Raw genomic sequence first — 13917 nt, forward strand, 5'->3', positions numbered from 1 at the left:
CATTCCCTTAGCACAGCGCAGTCTCTGACATCCCTTTGCACATGGTTCATTTTGTACTTGGCGTACCTTCCCATTCCCCACCTTCCTACGGAGCAAACACCTGCTACTAGGAAGCTTTTTCTCTTCCTGCATAGCGGGAGGGGGGGTCCCCGCTCTGTCCCCTGAGGTAGCCGAGGCTTGCCTCTACCATTATTCCTGTCCCACTGTCTTCCCACTGCTTCCCAGACTGTCCCCCGTCAGCTATGTGCTCCCTGGAACTCACAACCCATTCTTTAAGCGAACGAATGCCCAGTATATGTATTCAATGAACGAATGAATGGGGGGCAAAAGAATGAACCCAGAAATAGAATACCAAGTTCAGAACCCAGCTTCCCACACTGTTACCACATCCTTTGTCAGCTGTAAAATACAGAGCCAGTTTTCATAGGTGACTAGGGAAAATGAAGTCCTCCTGGGAGGAAAAAAGGAGTAGCTGGCATGTCACCTCCTTTCAATCTGACATTTATTTGCTCTTCTGGATAAGACAAGCAATTAATTGCTAGTAAATAGATTATTAACTAAAAAGAGGTCTGGGCTCTCAAGAAAAATGGAGAGGGACTGTAAGTATCCTTATGTGTTAACAAAAATAAAGCACTGGCTCTACAAAAGAGAACTGGAGACACCTCTCTACCACCGCTGCCCTTGGCGCAGGGTTCCACGGACACTGTCACGTATACGTGCTCTGCTTAAACTCTGCCAGCAACTCAGATGCGTCTCTGTCTGCCACCATGGGTTTTCCTCCATGAAGTACAGTGAGGCAACTATCGTAGCAGAGATGAAACATCACCAGGGCCTGGCCCAAGTCATCGAGATTGTCTCGAAGAGAGCTCCGTGTCCCCTGGCTAATGGAACAATCTGCCGGTGCCTGTAATTAAGGATTAAGCCTGCCCACATTACACCTGAGCCCTCTTTTCAGTGAAGCTATGAGTGTATACATTTAGGAAAATCCTTCCCTCGTTTCCAATGAAGTTGGAATATGAGACCAATCATCAAAGCTCCATGTGACACCTGAGCCTCAAACTTTTACAAGATAATTTTGGCCACAAACACATTTTTTGGATTACTTCATTGCTTGAAATCCAATTATCTCTGTTTTACAGAATAATATCTGAAAGGCCCTTGTTGGGAGAACACTTGAAGCCTCTGCCAATATACCTTTAAGCTCTGGCTTCCCACCTGGGCTGAGCCCAGCTACCATGTCTTTGCCATGCTTGCGTCAGGTGCTCAGGCTACGCGCCATGGCTACTACATGGGACCCTAAGGAAAGGGAAGAGAGCTTCCTGACCTTATGCAGCTCCACAGGAGTTGGGGACACGATCTCCTTTATGTCTTGTTTCATTTTCCTTAGGGGGACGGACTTCCTGCCCACCTCTGAGGGCAGGGTGTTGCTCCGAGTTGTTTGGCTATAGTGCGGCCGGGAGCTGCTCCGTTCCTGGAAGCTGGCCTGTCTGCCCAGCTGACTGCGAGGTGTTGGGGCCTCATGATTCAAACTCATCGTGCTCCCCGACATGATTGTTGCCTGTGGCATTGACAATTTTCAGAAACAATTAAGCCATGGACAAAGAAAAGGATTTGGTTGCTCGACATTAAGCACATATCTGCTTCTGCCCAGTCAAAATACAGTCTCTTCAGGGCATAACTGAAGGCTGGAGAATGGATGTACTCATCGAAGTATGGAAGTCTGGAAAAATGCTTCGTAAGTGCCATTTATAATGCACATCTCAAATCCAATTTAAGTGCTTAAGCTGTTGAGTTTATTTAATCAAATACCACCCCTGGCCATTCTGAGGCAAATTGAAAAGCTCTGATATTTTGCTTACTGTAAACTACAGTTTAAGCATTATCTTTCCACTGAGTCGGCTCTAAAGATGGGGTTCATGAGGCAACCTTCAATATAGCTTACGGAAACGAACTAAGAACTTCTCAGTAGAGACCAGGCTGCCTCTACGTGCAATGCTGCCTCCAGCCCCGCCTGGAGAAAACAGTGGGCTGAAATGCAGTTATGGATACAAAGACAAGAGCTTCTACCCAAACCTCCTTGTCTACAGTCTTTCCTTTGGCACTTGGCCTGGCCCAGGCGGTCATGGCCAGCTAGGTCTCTGCAGCATTTGGCATAGGTCACTGTTCCTTAGAAATGGCCTTTATTTAACAAGATCCTGAGAGAGGTTACAGTACCGGTAACAAAACTGTAACCTGTTGAGTGCTTTGAATGTATCCATCCATTTAAGACTCACAACAACTTTATGAAATAAGCATTATTATTCCTCCCAATCTACAGGTGAGGAAACTGAGGCACAAAGAGGCTGACTTACCCAAGGTCACATAGGTGGTAAACGGGCCAAGGGCACTACCTAAAATTATAGATCAGGAGGAAGCACTGCAAAGCGAACAGAGTTTTCATTTGTTATTTAAGGTTTTGTAATTCCATCTTCACCTGGTGTTCAGCTCTAAATATACCATGAACAAGATCTTTGAATGACAGCCAAGGTTTAGCGCACTTGTACACATATCTACCTCTCTGTTGAAAACAGAAATAGGACAAGTAAAGTCATTACTATCCTAACTAGATCAGGTTTTTTAATGATAATTTTGAAAAAGCAAATTGTAAAAAAAATCTTACTAGTCGTTGAGCATTAACACATGGTAAGTAGCATTTGTATATGTGTATATGTGTGTATGTAGAATATCATTTAATAATGTTGTATGGGTGGCATTATAATTATTATATCTCCTCATTTCAGTTAAGGCAAGGGATGCCTGAATAAGCTAAGCAACTTGCCCAAGAGTCTGGGATTACAACCAGAACAACCTGACTCCAGAACCCATATTCTTGACTACCAGGCTCTACTGCTTCTCAGTCAAATATTAGGTTGAAACATGTAAAACTGACTTTTTAGTAGATTAAAACACTAACATTTGAACTAGTATGAGTTATCCATATTTTGGTTTATTTCAGATACATTCCCTTTTACAAACAAAACCTTTCAATTACTAGCTTTGTTGGTATCATGGGATATTCTTTTATTTTACGGCACTTAACTTCCATGTATCATTTCTTTGTTTAATGTACTGTAACTGACAGCGCCCAGTGACCGCTTTCTTGCTGTGTGACCACCACCTATTGCTTTTTCCTACTTAGACTAGTTATTTACTTTGTTAACACCTATGTTTTTATATTTATTTTTCATGGGACCAGCAGGAAACACATTGGAAACAAAATACTTACTACAAGCGGGAGGCATTAGTTTGCTTTGATAAGCCTTAGTTACTGCAGAAGCTTCAAAGTGACCTAGAAAGGGTTCTGATGGAAGCAAAGCCATATTATCAAAAGGCCTCTCATTCAAGTGTTCAACGGGTGGCATGGCTGTTCTGTTTAAAATGAACTTCAGTTGCATTAGTGACATCTATTAAGGAATGTAAAAATTAAGACACAAATATATAAACTACAATAAAAAGTTAAAAATAATTTTAAATTATCTAAGATTGTATGGGCTCAAAGAGTTATCTATCGTCTTTTTATTTTATACAACTCATAATTTACAATTATAATTTCCTTTTTCTAAATTATCAGGGAAATTATTGATATATACAAACAACTTAGAAGAGATATGTTCAGGTTCTCTATCTGACATTTAAACCTTCTTCCTATACTAAACAAAAAATAGTTAAGGCAGTGTTCATTAATCAAACAAATGGCAAAAACTAATTAATTTATTTCTACTTGAACATTTATTAAGTGCCATATAAACATTAGCTCACTACAAATCCCATATTTTAAAGAAAGAGATATATCTGATAAGACATATTAAGTAACTTGTCCAAAATCTTAGAATTTTTCTCCTTTGTTAAAACTATACATTTTTCAGTGCTTAAATTAAAACTAAATTATTGCTAACAATGGGGAAAATGACTAGTATAATTTTCATTTTCATTTCAATTACAGTCATTTTTATCTTAGTTAATCCTCTACATTTGTTACAGTTATAGTACACTTTAACTTTTCATACTCGGTGTAAATTTCATAGGCAGGAACCTAGCTCAAATATATTTTTTGCAAGGGGTCAGAGTTTAATTAAACTAATAAATGAGTGTGTTTTGTGATAGAAGTGTAAATAAGGCTCTAATTTACGGTTTGCCAATCATTCTTCCTAGTTGAGGACTTAAATTTCTCTTTGGCTTACACATTCAACCCATTTCCTTTCTGGATTTCTAATTTCAAGGACCATGCCTGCCTGAAGCTATGTTATGCAGACTTATGGGCTGTTGCAACATTTTCATTAGGTAACTCAATTTCTGGATGAAAAATACAACTTCATATTATATTTTATATCATCTGCATTGTTACCTGATATAGAAGAAGCTATCAGAAGAATAGATGCATCTTCAAAAAGTATCAAAATGTAAAATGAAAAAGGCATGTAAACCAAAACATGCTTTCAAAAGCAAGAGTATGTTCAAGGTTTGGGAATTGAACTCATTATTCAGGTTGGACCACTTTTGCGGATCATTCTACATACAGGAAGTGGTAAAAGTTTAAATAAGCCAGCTGATGCTTAAGTATTCTACAATTTTTGAAAGTTGTGTTAAAAAGGCATCAATTGCTACCATTTTATTCAGGTTTTATAGGTTTATCCATCTCCAGGTCCCACAGCCATGCTCTGAAGCTAAAATTCATGCCAGGTAATACCACAATGTTTATAAATTCAAATTAATATTTTTCTCAATAAGTCTCTTTGCAGATTCACAAACGTCAGAATCACACAAAATATCCACACATGCAATTGAGAAGCAAAATAATATAAAGATGAGTAATCATTTTAGAATTGCAAGAGTTCCACCCAGTTATGCCATTCACATTCCTTATGGTGACTTGGGAACCTCGTATGACATCAAAATAAAAATGAAACTTTTGCCACTTTATTTTTAACAGCTTAGAAAATTTAAAAGAACATAAAAGGAAATAGCCCAGGACTTCCCAGACCAAAGTGTGAATACCATCAGCAAATTCATGGCTTTGATTAAAGAACTCAGCAGGAGTTCAGCTATAACATTCTGTCTCACCGAGACTCCTCAGGTTCACACTAAGTTAATATGGAATCAGGATTTGCAATCAACAGCAAAGTACCGTGTAACATTTTGGCTGCTTAACCCGCAGACTGGCCTTTTGCACCAGCTGCACTGTCATCTATTTTAAAGGGCAAAACAAAATAAAATAAAATTTCCTCTTATGTTCCTCTTCACGATCAAATTAATTTCTATACCAGGTACAAATGAAAACATGCCAAAGAAACCTTTCTAAAGCAACTAAGGGAATGAGATGCGCCACTGCTGGGAGACTTAGCTGGCTCCTTAGCGGTTCGGTGGAAAACAGGTACAATCAGGGTTAGCAGGGAGCAATGGCAGAAGCCACAAGTCAGTCAGCTTGGGGTGGAGGAGGAGGGGTGTGTGAAAATGGGGAAATAAATACTTTTAACTGCATTGTATCAAATCAAATTGCTGTCCAGAAGGCAAGGGGGCAGGGGAGGCAGCTTCACAAGCAAAAATATAAACATAAAGGGTAGGTACCAAGAGAGTCATGTTTCTCAAAGACACACGCCTGTCAGCTTTCTCCTGTGGAAAGGGGTTAAAGCTTTTAAATGAACTGGTGTGATAAATGCAAACTCAAAAGGACCAAAGAAAACGAATGTAGAAACAATGAAAGTAAGGAGCAGGACCGAGGCTACCTCAAGCTCTCTCAGAATTCCTGACTGCCCACAGGTTTCCAAATCTTCCAGTGCTTGGGACCAGAAGTTTTCCTCTTGCTCTGCCTCGGTACTGTCAGGAGCCCCTGTAAAACTGTCACCAAAAAGCACAGTCTTGGTTAAGAAGTTGCTAGACATCACTTTTTTCCCCCCCTGAATTCAGAACCTCTTTCCTTCATCTCACATGCAAAAGATAGAGATTCATTTTGGATTTGGCTTTCTTCCAACTGTGGCCTCCAACCAGGGCCGGCTATGATGTAAGGATGCTTCAGGAAACGTGAAGTGTATCGAGGAATGAAAGGAAGGACCATGGTCTTACTAAATGAATTTCACAGTACTCACGGCTGCTCCTGAATGAGCTGCATTAATGTGGAGTCCGTGTGGGAATATCTTTCAGCTACCATAGCTACGGGAAAAGAGAAATCAAACTTTTCTCTAGGAGAGAAAAGTGTGTTTTCCCCACCCTATGATAAACATCAGCATGGATCAATTAAGTGCTATCATTTTCTATGAATTTCCTTAATATATTTTGGTAAGGGACAAACATGTTAAAATATAGCTCTGAGTTAAAAATATGGGACCCTAAATATACCTTTTTTAAATTTTTTAAATGCAACTTAATGTGAAACTACCTTGTAAATGAAGGGAGAGGGAACGGGTCACAGATTGAGGGCACAGTTTCTGGAAGTAGGTTTTCCCCATGTGCTGTGACTGTTTTCTTCAGGGGACACTCAGCTCTTGCCCTGTTGCGTGGTGGGGCCTCGGCTCCCACTGGGCAAGCACAAGGTTTAGAACCCTGCCATGAGGCCAGCACGGATATCTACAGCAGCCTCAGGAAGCGAGGGCTAGAAATATGCACCACTGGATGCAGAGCAGCTCAGATCTGGCCCAGAAGAACTCGGAGCAGCCCGGACAGGGCAACAGCTGATGGGAGCCTTACCCACTGACTGTGGACCGGTCCCAGTCTTCATTACTCAGCCCTACATCTGGGTAAGTCTGGCTTCGAGGCTTAGTGACTGGGGACAAGCTACCCCTCGGCTTCGAACTCCTCCAGTCATAGGTGTTGAAGTTGTATCCTGAGGCCTGAAAGCTGGTGCCTGAAACAGTAAAACAAGGCATTTTATTCTGTGTCTGAGAACCTCCAGGGAAGTCTGTTGACAAACTTGAGTTTTTCTGTGGTTTCCATTAGTTTGTTCAAGGGATTGACTCTAATGGAATTTGGAATCACAAAGGCCATCAAGATAATACTGAGGTTTTACATTCAAAACGCATCCACACATATCACCCCAACCGATTTTAATTACATCCCAGAGGTAAGACCTTTAGATCCCAGCAGGGGGGCCACTGCACTGGGCATGTGCTTTATATGGCTCCTGCCCGGCCCTGTCTGGGCAAGAAATCTACTGGGCCAGAGGATGTGTCCAGCAGACTTATAGCCAACCTTTTTTAGAGCAAGTTCCAGAAAGTCAGAATCCTGAATTTCCTGTCCCAACAGCCCTGCGCCCACCTCCAAGCTCTGTAAGGGCTTCTTACCCAAGTGGGACCTTCTGAGAGTGGAATTTGCCACCAAAAAGGGGATCCAGGCCCAAGAAGTGGCCAAGGGTCTGCTGGTTGCAGAGGTGTGGGCAGAGCTTGGATATATGGGCTGCAGCCAAGAATATTAGGGATGGGCCTGAGAATTACTTAATCCAATGAGAAATGACATTGTTAGCAAGTAGAGGGGTCATATAACAACAGCAACAACAATAACAATAGCAAACACATAGTGGGTATTTATTCCGCACCCAGAAATTCATTAAATGCTTTCTTTGTATAGCCTTATGTATTCTTCATAACTGTCTTAGAAAGTAGGTACTACTATGATTTGCATTTTACAGGTGAGGATATTAAAGACTCAGAACCGTAGTTCAAGTACCTAGGGCTACTTGCATACTTTCTTGGGGCTTCTAGTCATAAATTTTGGAGGCTTCGTTTTCACATCCTCAAGTTCCACATACACATTTTCCCAAAAACGGCCTCGTTGAGAAACTACCAGGCGGTGAGGTCTGCCAGTTCTCCCGTCACCTCCGTCACCTCCGCTCTCACAATTGTTTTCTGCCTCTTTACGAGTGAATGACATTTCTCATCTATCTCAGACCTTTGAAGGAGCTTGGCCCTGGGATATGAAGACTCCAAGATGCCAAGTCAAGAGATAATTTGGGAAGGGCTCGCTCCTGAGGGAAGGTCTCTGAGGAGCAAAGCTTTATTTCAACCACATACAGACTCATGGCCAGGCTTTGACCCTCTCTCACCATAGATCTCTCTGCACCTCAGAGTTAGAATTCAGAAGTACTGGCAGGTGGGCCCTTTATGATGTTTATTTGAATTGCAAAATGAAGACTGGCCTCCTCTCTGACGGAGAGTTAAGTCTGATTAGCTTGATGGGTGAGACAATGAGGGATGTTTTTGACAATTAGCTCACATAAGGGATGTTGTCCATGAATTTGAGCTAAATCCTTGACTCTGTGTTTTCACAAAAATATAGTTAAAGCATAGGCACAACAAACAGGAAATTCTAGTCTTCGTAAGTATTTAAATTTTGGGAGAAAAACCTTTAAACGACAACTGTGAATGTGTGATGGGGAATGGGGTTTTTCAAAATTCTTTGGGGGGTTCCGTGAGAGAGCCAGCGCGTGTTGCAGGTCTCACTCTACAGCTTGTGCCGCCACCACTGTACACAGGCCCATCCACCGCTTCAGGCTGTGACCCACTGTGTAAGCGTGTGTATGTGTGTGTACTGGGCTGCACTATAACATGTGCTTTTTACTGCATTTAAAAACTCAATGCAGCAAATAGGCCTAGGCCCCTGTTTTCACATGCAATTAAATGACCAGATCTCGTAAGATGAATGTTCCCATGGCATCCCTGCTTTGTCTTCCTCATTCATGTTCCCTCCACTTATTAGATCCTACAATGCCATCCTCAATACCAGTTACATAACAGCCCAGAAAAAGCAGGGTGTCCCAAAGATGATGCTCTGACCGAAAGGATTTGATCTCGAGCGTGCAGGAGAATGCACGCAGCTGCACCGTGGAACTACTCCACGAAGCTTTTGTTTTAGGAGACCAAGGATGAGAAGGCCTTGGTGCAGAGGAAACATGTACAGCTCCATATCTCAATTTTCTTTCCCGGATAACTGCAAGAGAGTGGCTCGCCATTTGGGCAGAAATCTTGCATGATGAACGTGCAGAATTCTGTCAAACATGGTGAATGAAGGGAACGCACAAGTCTCGTCTTGAAGAGGAGCGATGGAGTAAGGCTGAGTCTCCCCTGGCTCCTGACAGGGATCCATTTGCTCTTTCTGAACTGAAACGACCACCCCCAAACATAAGAAGTCTCACTTTTCGTGATGCAAAAAGAGTTAGGGGAAGCCTGCTCCTCGCTTTTCTCTACTGGCTGCCTGCTGAGAGCCAAATGCTAATGGTGTCCTCCTGGGGGTGACCTTTCCTGATAAGCATTAACCCACGTGACCGTTCGGTTCCCTGGGGAAGTTCCAACATGTTTGAAACTGGGCAGATTAGCTTTCTTATTTTCCTTCCAGCTGTTGTTCATAAGTGGCTCTTGGTGACTTGGGCAGGAGAGCCGGGTGGGCTGGAGCAGATGGGCAGCATCGCCGCTGGACAAATGCCATCCTGGACAGGCACATCAATCTCTACCAAGGCTGCTTTGGCTTAGTCAGCGCTATTAAATGATTATTGCATTACAACAAGCAGGACATGTAAAGGGAATAAAATTCAAATATCTTCAGGTAAGGCGTAGACTCAGACGACCTGGGCTTTTATGGTACACTGGCATGGGACCGAAGTAAGGAAAGTCCTGGGTTCAAACTTCAGCTTTGCCGCATCCTGAAGCCTTAGCCAATCCCCCCCTACCCCCCGGTACAATGACACATGCCTTATCAGGTTGGTATGGGAATTAAGGAGAAGAATGTACATAAACACTTACGAAAGTGCCTGGAACAAAATGAAGTTTTAATGAACATAGATGTCCATTACTTTCACTATTTACTAAGCCATTCGACTTCTCAAGATCTCAGTTTCCTTGTTATAAAATAGCAAGAGCAGACAAGAAGGAAAAGCTGCAGATTTACTCGTTCAAGTACATGTTCTGCTGCCTCCTAAGTGCCTGGTACTGTATGAGCAACTGAAATGCAAAGACAATCGCAAAACTGCATGGTTTAGTACATGTCTGGGAGTGAGAGAAGGAGACACAGTCATAGCAAGGAAGCGTTCTAGTGCCACCGGAGCAGCATTATCCTTTTTGTCTGTACACAGGGAAATGGAAGAACAGAGAGACCTGTTTGCAGTGGTAATGTGGGCCATGAGAGGCACCCTAGGAAGGTGACGTATAAGCTTGGAGTTGGAGGTTACGCTGGCCCTTGCAGTGGAGGTATTGGGTCAGACAGGGTAGCCCTAGCAGGAGAGGCTGGGAAGGCCGCTCCCTGCTCTCACGTCCCATCAGTGGGTTTTGCTTCCCTCCCAAGGAGGGAGCAGCACTCCAGGACTATCTCAAGTCTCCCTCTTACCGCCTGTACTTATGACTCCCCACAGGAGGAGCTGTGATTTACTTAACTGTCGAGTTTTGGAAAAGAGCACTGGGCACGTGCACTTGGCCTCTCTTGGCTTTCTCTGGATCCATTCTCCCCCACGGCTGTGGCTCTGTGAGATAAGCAAAACTGGGTCCCATGCTTGGGCTCTCTGAGCTCAAAGGGGGACAGGAGACCAGGACTGTGCGGTTAGTTGACTGTGGCCCATCCAAACAGCCATTTTTTCTCTTTGTTCTTAGTACTGGAATACCACTGTTGGGAGTGGATATTCCTGCTCAGGATAAGACTACTGCTCCTAGCCTTTCTTGAGGTTGTATTACCTATGTAAAAAGTTCTGGCCATGATATCTAAATAGATCTTCTGGGAGGCTCATTACAACCCTCTTTTCTGCTGCTTAGAATGTAAATGCAATAGGTGGAGCCCTAGTAACTATCTCAGATCCTGCGATGGACCCTTGGACCAAAACTAAGGATAGAAGACATGTGCTAAGCACAGTAGAGAAGAGGTATTTAAGAGTCCCTTATGATGCTGTGGAGTTCTACACCAGCTCTGAAATGCCTGCTTCTTTATGACTTAAGATAGTAGCATTAGGATTTGAAGTTCTAGCCAGCTGAACCAAATTCAACTGATGTGCTGGGATATGGTTTGCTTTGTGGCTCTGACATCCCCTCATTGAAGTCTCAATGTCTAGATGTGGGTTGGGGGTAGGGAAATAACAATCTTAATTCTGTCTGTACAGCCAATCCAACTTTCTCAGCAAAAATAAACAAAGCACAAAAGTTGCTATTTTAACCTATAGCTGACTCCAATTTCTATTTTTCAACTGTTTCAGAATTGATAAAGGAAGAGGTGGATTAATATATAAAAACACCTAGAGTAATCAAGGTACCAAGGACCAAAGCTGGTTCAGAGAACAGTGAGAAGTTCAGGATGTGTGGAGCAAAAGGTACGGCAATGAAGGGCCAGGAGATAAAACTGATGAAGTAGTTGAAGAACCCTGTGTTTTAAACCAAGGACCTTTGACTTTATCCTACAATAATAGAGAATCATCAAGAGAGTTTTTCTTAAAGGGAGAGGCAAAATTAGATTTTGTTTTCTAAGGATCATCAAAGTAATGTGGTGAGTGAGGAAGCAAATGTTTCAGGCCTAACGAAAGTGTAGAACAAAGGCACTGGCAATGGAAAGACGGAACAGATAGTAAACTAGTAAGTAGGAAGCAGGAAGATGCCTGGGTCCTGAGATGCCTTGGGGCCACCTGCCTCCTCCAGGCTCTTGACACAGTGGGAGAAAAAGAACCCTGTGTCTTGGGTAAATACCAACATTTGGGCTTTCTTTCATTTGTAGGTGAATTCAATCCCCAGCTGACACCGGTGGATGATGCTATTATGATTTAAAATAGGTGGAAATTCAGTTCTGGTACAGGCAAGCTGGTTGCCCTAGCTGAGAAAAAGTTACCAGGCCCTGAGGAATATCCCTTTACACCAGGAGTCCAACTCAAAAGCCACAGAAGGAATGGAATACAGGAGGCAGCCCAGGGGTGAGGAGAGTCAGCTGCCAGGAGGATGGACTTTGTTTTTACTGAGTAATGGTTTAAGTACATAAAATTCAAGTAAAGATCTATGATATTGGAAACTAAGGTTTAACTTCAAAATTGATAAAAGAAACAAATTGAAAGATAGAAGCAGTTTCTAAATTTTTATTTTCTAAGTGATTATTCTTTGTATGTAAAACTAGAGACTTTTTACTTCTTATTTTTTCTTTCCTTTCTCTTCCTTCCTCCTTTATCTGTTTTCCCCTTCCTTCCTTCCTCCCTCCCTTCCCTCTTCTTCTTTCTCCTTCCTTCCTTCCTCCCTCCCTTCCCTCTTCTTCTTTCTCCTTCCTTCCTTCCTTCCTTCCTTCCTTCCTTCCTTCCTTCCTTCCTTCCTTCCTTCCTTCCTTTTCTCTCTTTCTTTCTCATCTAGGTTGCCTATCTGGTCTTCCACTTGGTATCATAATATTAGGTATGCTATGGACTAATTGCATCCCCTCCAAAATTCACATGTTGAAGCTCTCACCCTGAATCTGACTGTATTTGGAGAGAGGGCCTTTAAAGTGGTAATTAAGGTAAATGAGGACCTGATTGGTGTCCTTACAAGAAGAGGAACTGTAGACTCGCACCGGGGATGCAGCCCCACAGAAGAGAGGCCATGTGAGGACCCAAGGAGAAGAGGGCCACCTGCAACCCAAGGAAAGAGGCTTCAGGAGAAACTGAACCTGCTGACATCTTTATCTTAAATGTTATGTCCAGAATGGCGAAAACAATTTCTGTTGTTTAAAGCCACACAGTCTGTGGTGTTCTGCTATAGCAGCCCAAGCACACCAATACAAGGTAGAAGATTCAGTCTAGATTCCTTTCACTGAGAGTAATGTTAAGTTTTATTCATTAGCATAATGGAAAATAGACCTTCGCCAATGTAGGCCCTTCTGATAGTTGATGGAATCTTGAGAATGATTTTTATTTTTAGGATAATCATACCTCAGATATTTGTAAAATTCTGATATTACAACACTATGCTATTTGGTTTTCAGTAACGCAGTATTATGCAGATTAATATCTTTCATTTAACTCTTAATTCATACTTCGTATTAATTTAGAAAAGTGAACTAAACGAAGGTTCATATTCATAAGGTTTGAAATCCAAGAATGGCTTTGGAATTCAATCTCAACTCTACAGTTTTGGGACTGTGGCTCCTGTCATTGCTTTCACTTTTAGAAGCCGATTTTAGGCTAGGAAAACAAGTCACATAATTCCAGGCCAATTTGTTTCCTAAAGACCCAATTTTGTTAAAAATGAGAAAAAACAAATCATATGTTTATGTAACTATTTATAATTGTTCTTGCCATGAAATATTTAAGGTGTTTAGATGAGGCTGGTTTGAAAATAACAGCGCAGTTCTCCTTTTTCTCAGAAATCACCTCAAATAAAAAAAAGGATGACAAATAAAGAGAACGTGAACTCCATCTTTGGCAAAACTAGAATCTCAAACCATTATACACCAGACAAGATACCAAATTCTCTGAAAGTCAAACAGGGCATAGGGGGTTCTGTTAAGAAGCCAAGAGGAAATATCCATGGCCAAAGCTTTCAGAAAGGGCCTTATCCTCAAAATCAGGGGCCACGGGATGAAGCAAGATGATGATGTCTGGAACACCGTGGATTACACAGATTGGCGGCAGGAAGTGCCGTGAACTCAGTTGGGCACTGGGGTGAAGCAGGGAGGTTGGCTGAAAGACAGCACCTACAATGTGCCGTAGACTGCGGGGAGCAATCTATGAGCAAGGCGGGCGGGCTGGCAGGCAGGGTTTCTGCGTTGTTGGCAGCCTGCAGCTGCTGATCCGTGCTGGCTGAGAAGGAAAGCACTCATCACAGGTACTGGGAACAGAGTAAGTGTTGCCAGCATGAAGCACAGCTTAGGCTCTTCTGTCTCAGAACCTCTTGCAAACTTCCAAATCAGGAGGGAATCATCTCCTTCAAAGATGAGCAATAATTTAAAAGAAACTGGTATACCAAG

General features: G+C 42.4%; 1 protein-coding gene across 6 annotated transcripts in view; it reads right to left on the minus strand.

Annotated features, from left to right (window-relative positions):
• The window catches only part of GRIP1 (glutamate receptor interacting protein 1), a 387281-nt gene that overhangs the window by 13973 nt on the left and 359391 nt on the right, over positions 1 to 13917 (minus strand). For 3 of the 6 annotated variants that reach the window (XM_054580063.1, XM_054580062.1, XM_054580060.1), the window contains 4 exons: positions 6721 to 6877; positions 5763 to 5874; positions 5605 to 5649; positions 1325 to 1558 (listed from right to left, as the gene is read on the minus strand). In XM_054580063.1, coding sequence (XP_054436038.1) covers positions 1325 to 1558; positions 5605 to 5649; positions 5763 to 5874; positions 6721 to 6877 — 548 coding nt within the window. The remainder of the gene's footprint in view (positions 1 to 1324; positions 1559 to 5604; positions 5650 to 5762; positions 5875 to 6720; positions 6878 to 13917) is intronic. The other 3 variants (XM_054580065.1, XM_054580064.1, XM_054580061.1) reach the window with 1 other exon arrangement.

Source organism: Pteronotus mesoamericanus, unplaced genomic scaffold (genome assembly GCF_021234165.1).
Source record: "Pteronotus mesoamericanus isolate MK-2021 breed Mesoamerican mustached bat unplaced genomic scaffold, CSHL_Meso_final contig_56, whole genome shotgun sequence".
In the NCBI taxonomy this organism is placed as follows: domain Eukaryota; kingdom Metazoa; phylum Chordata; class Mammalia; order Chiroptera; family Mormoopidae; genus Pteronotus; species Pteronotus mesoamericanus.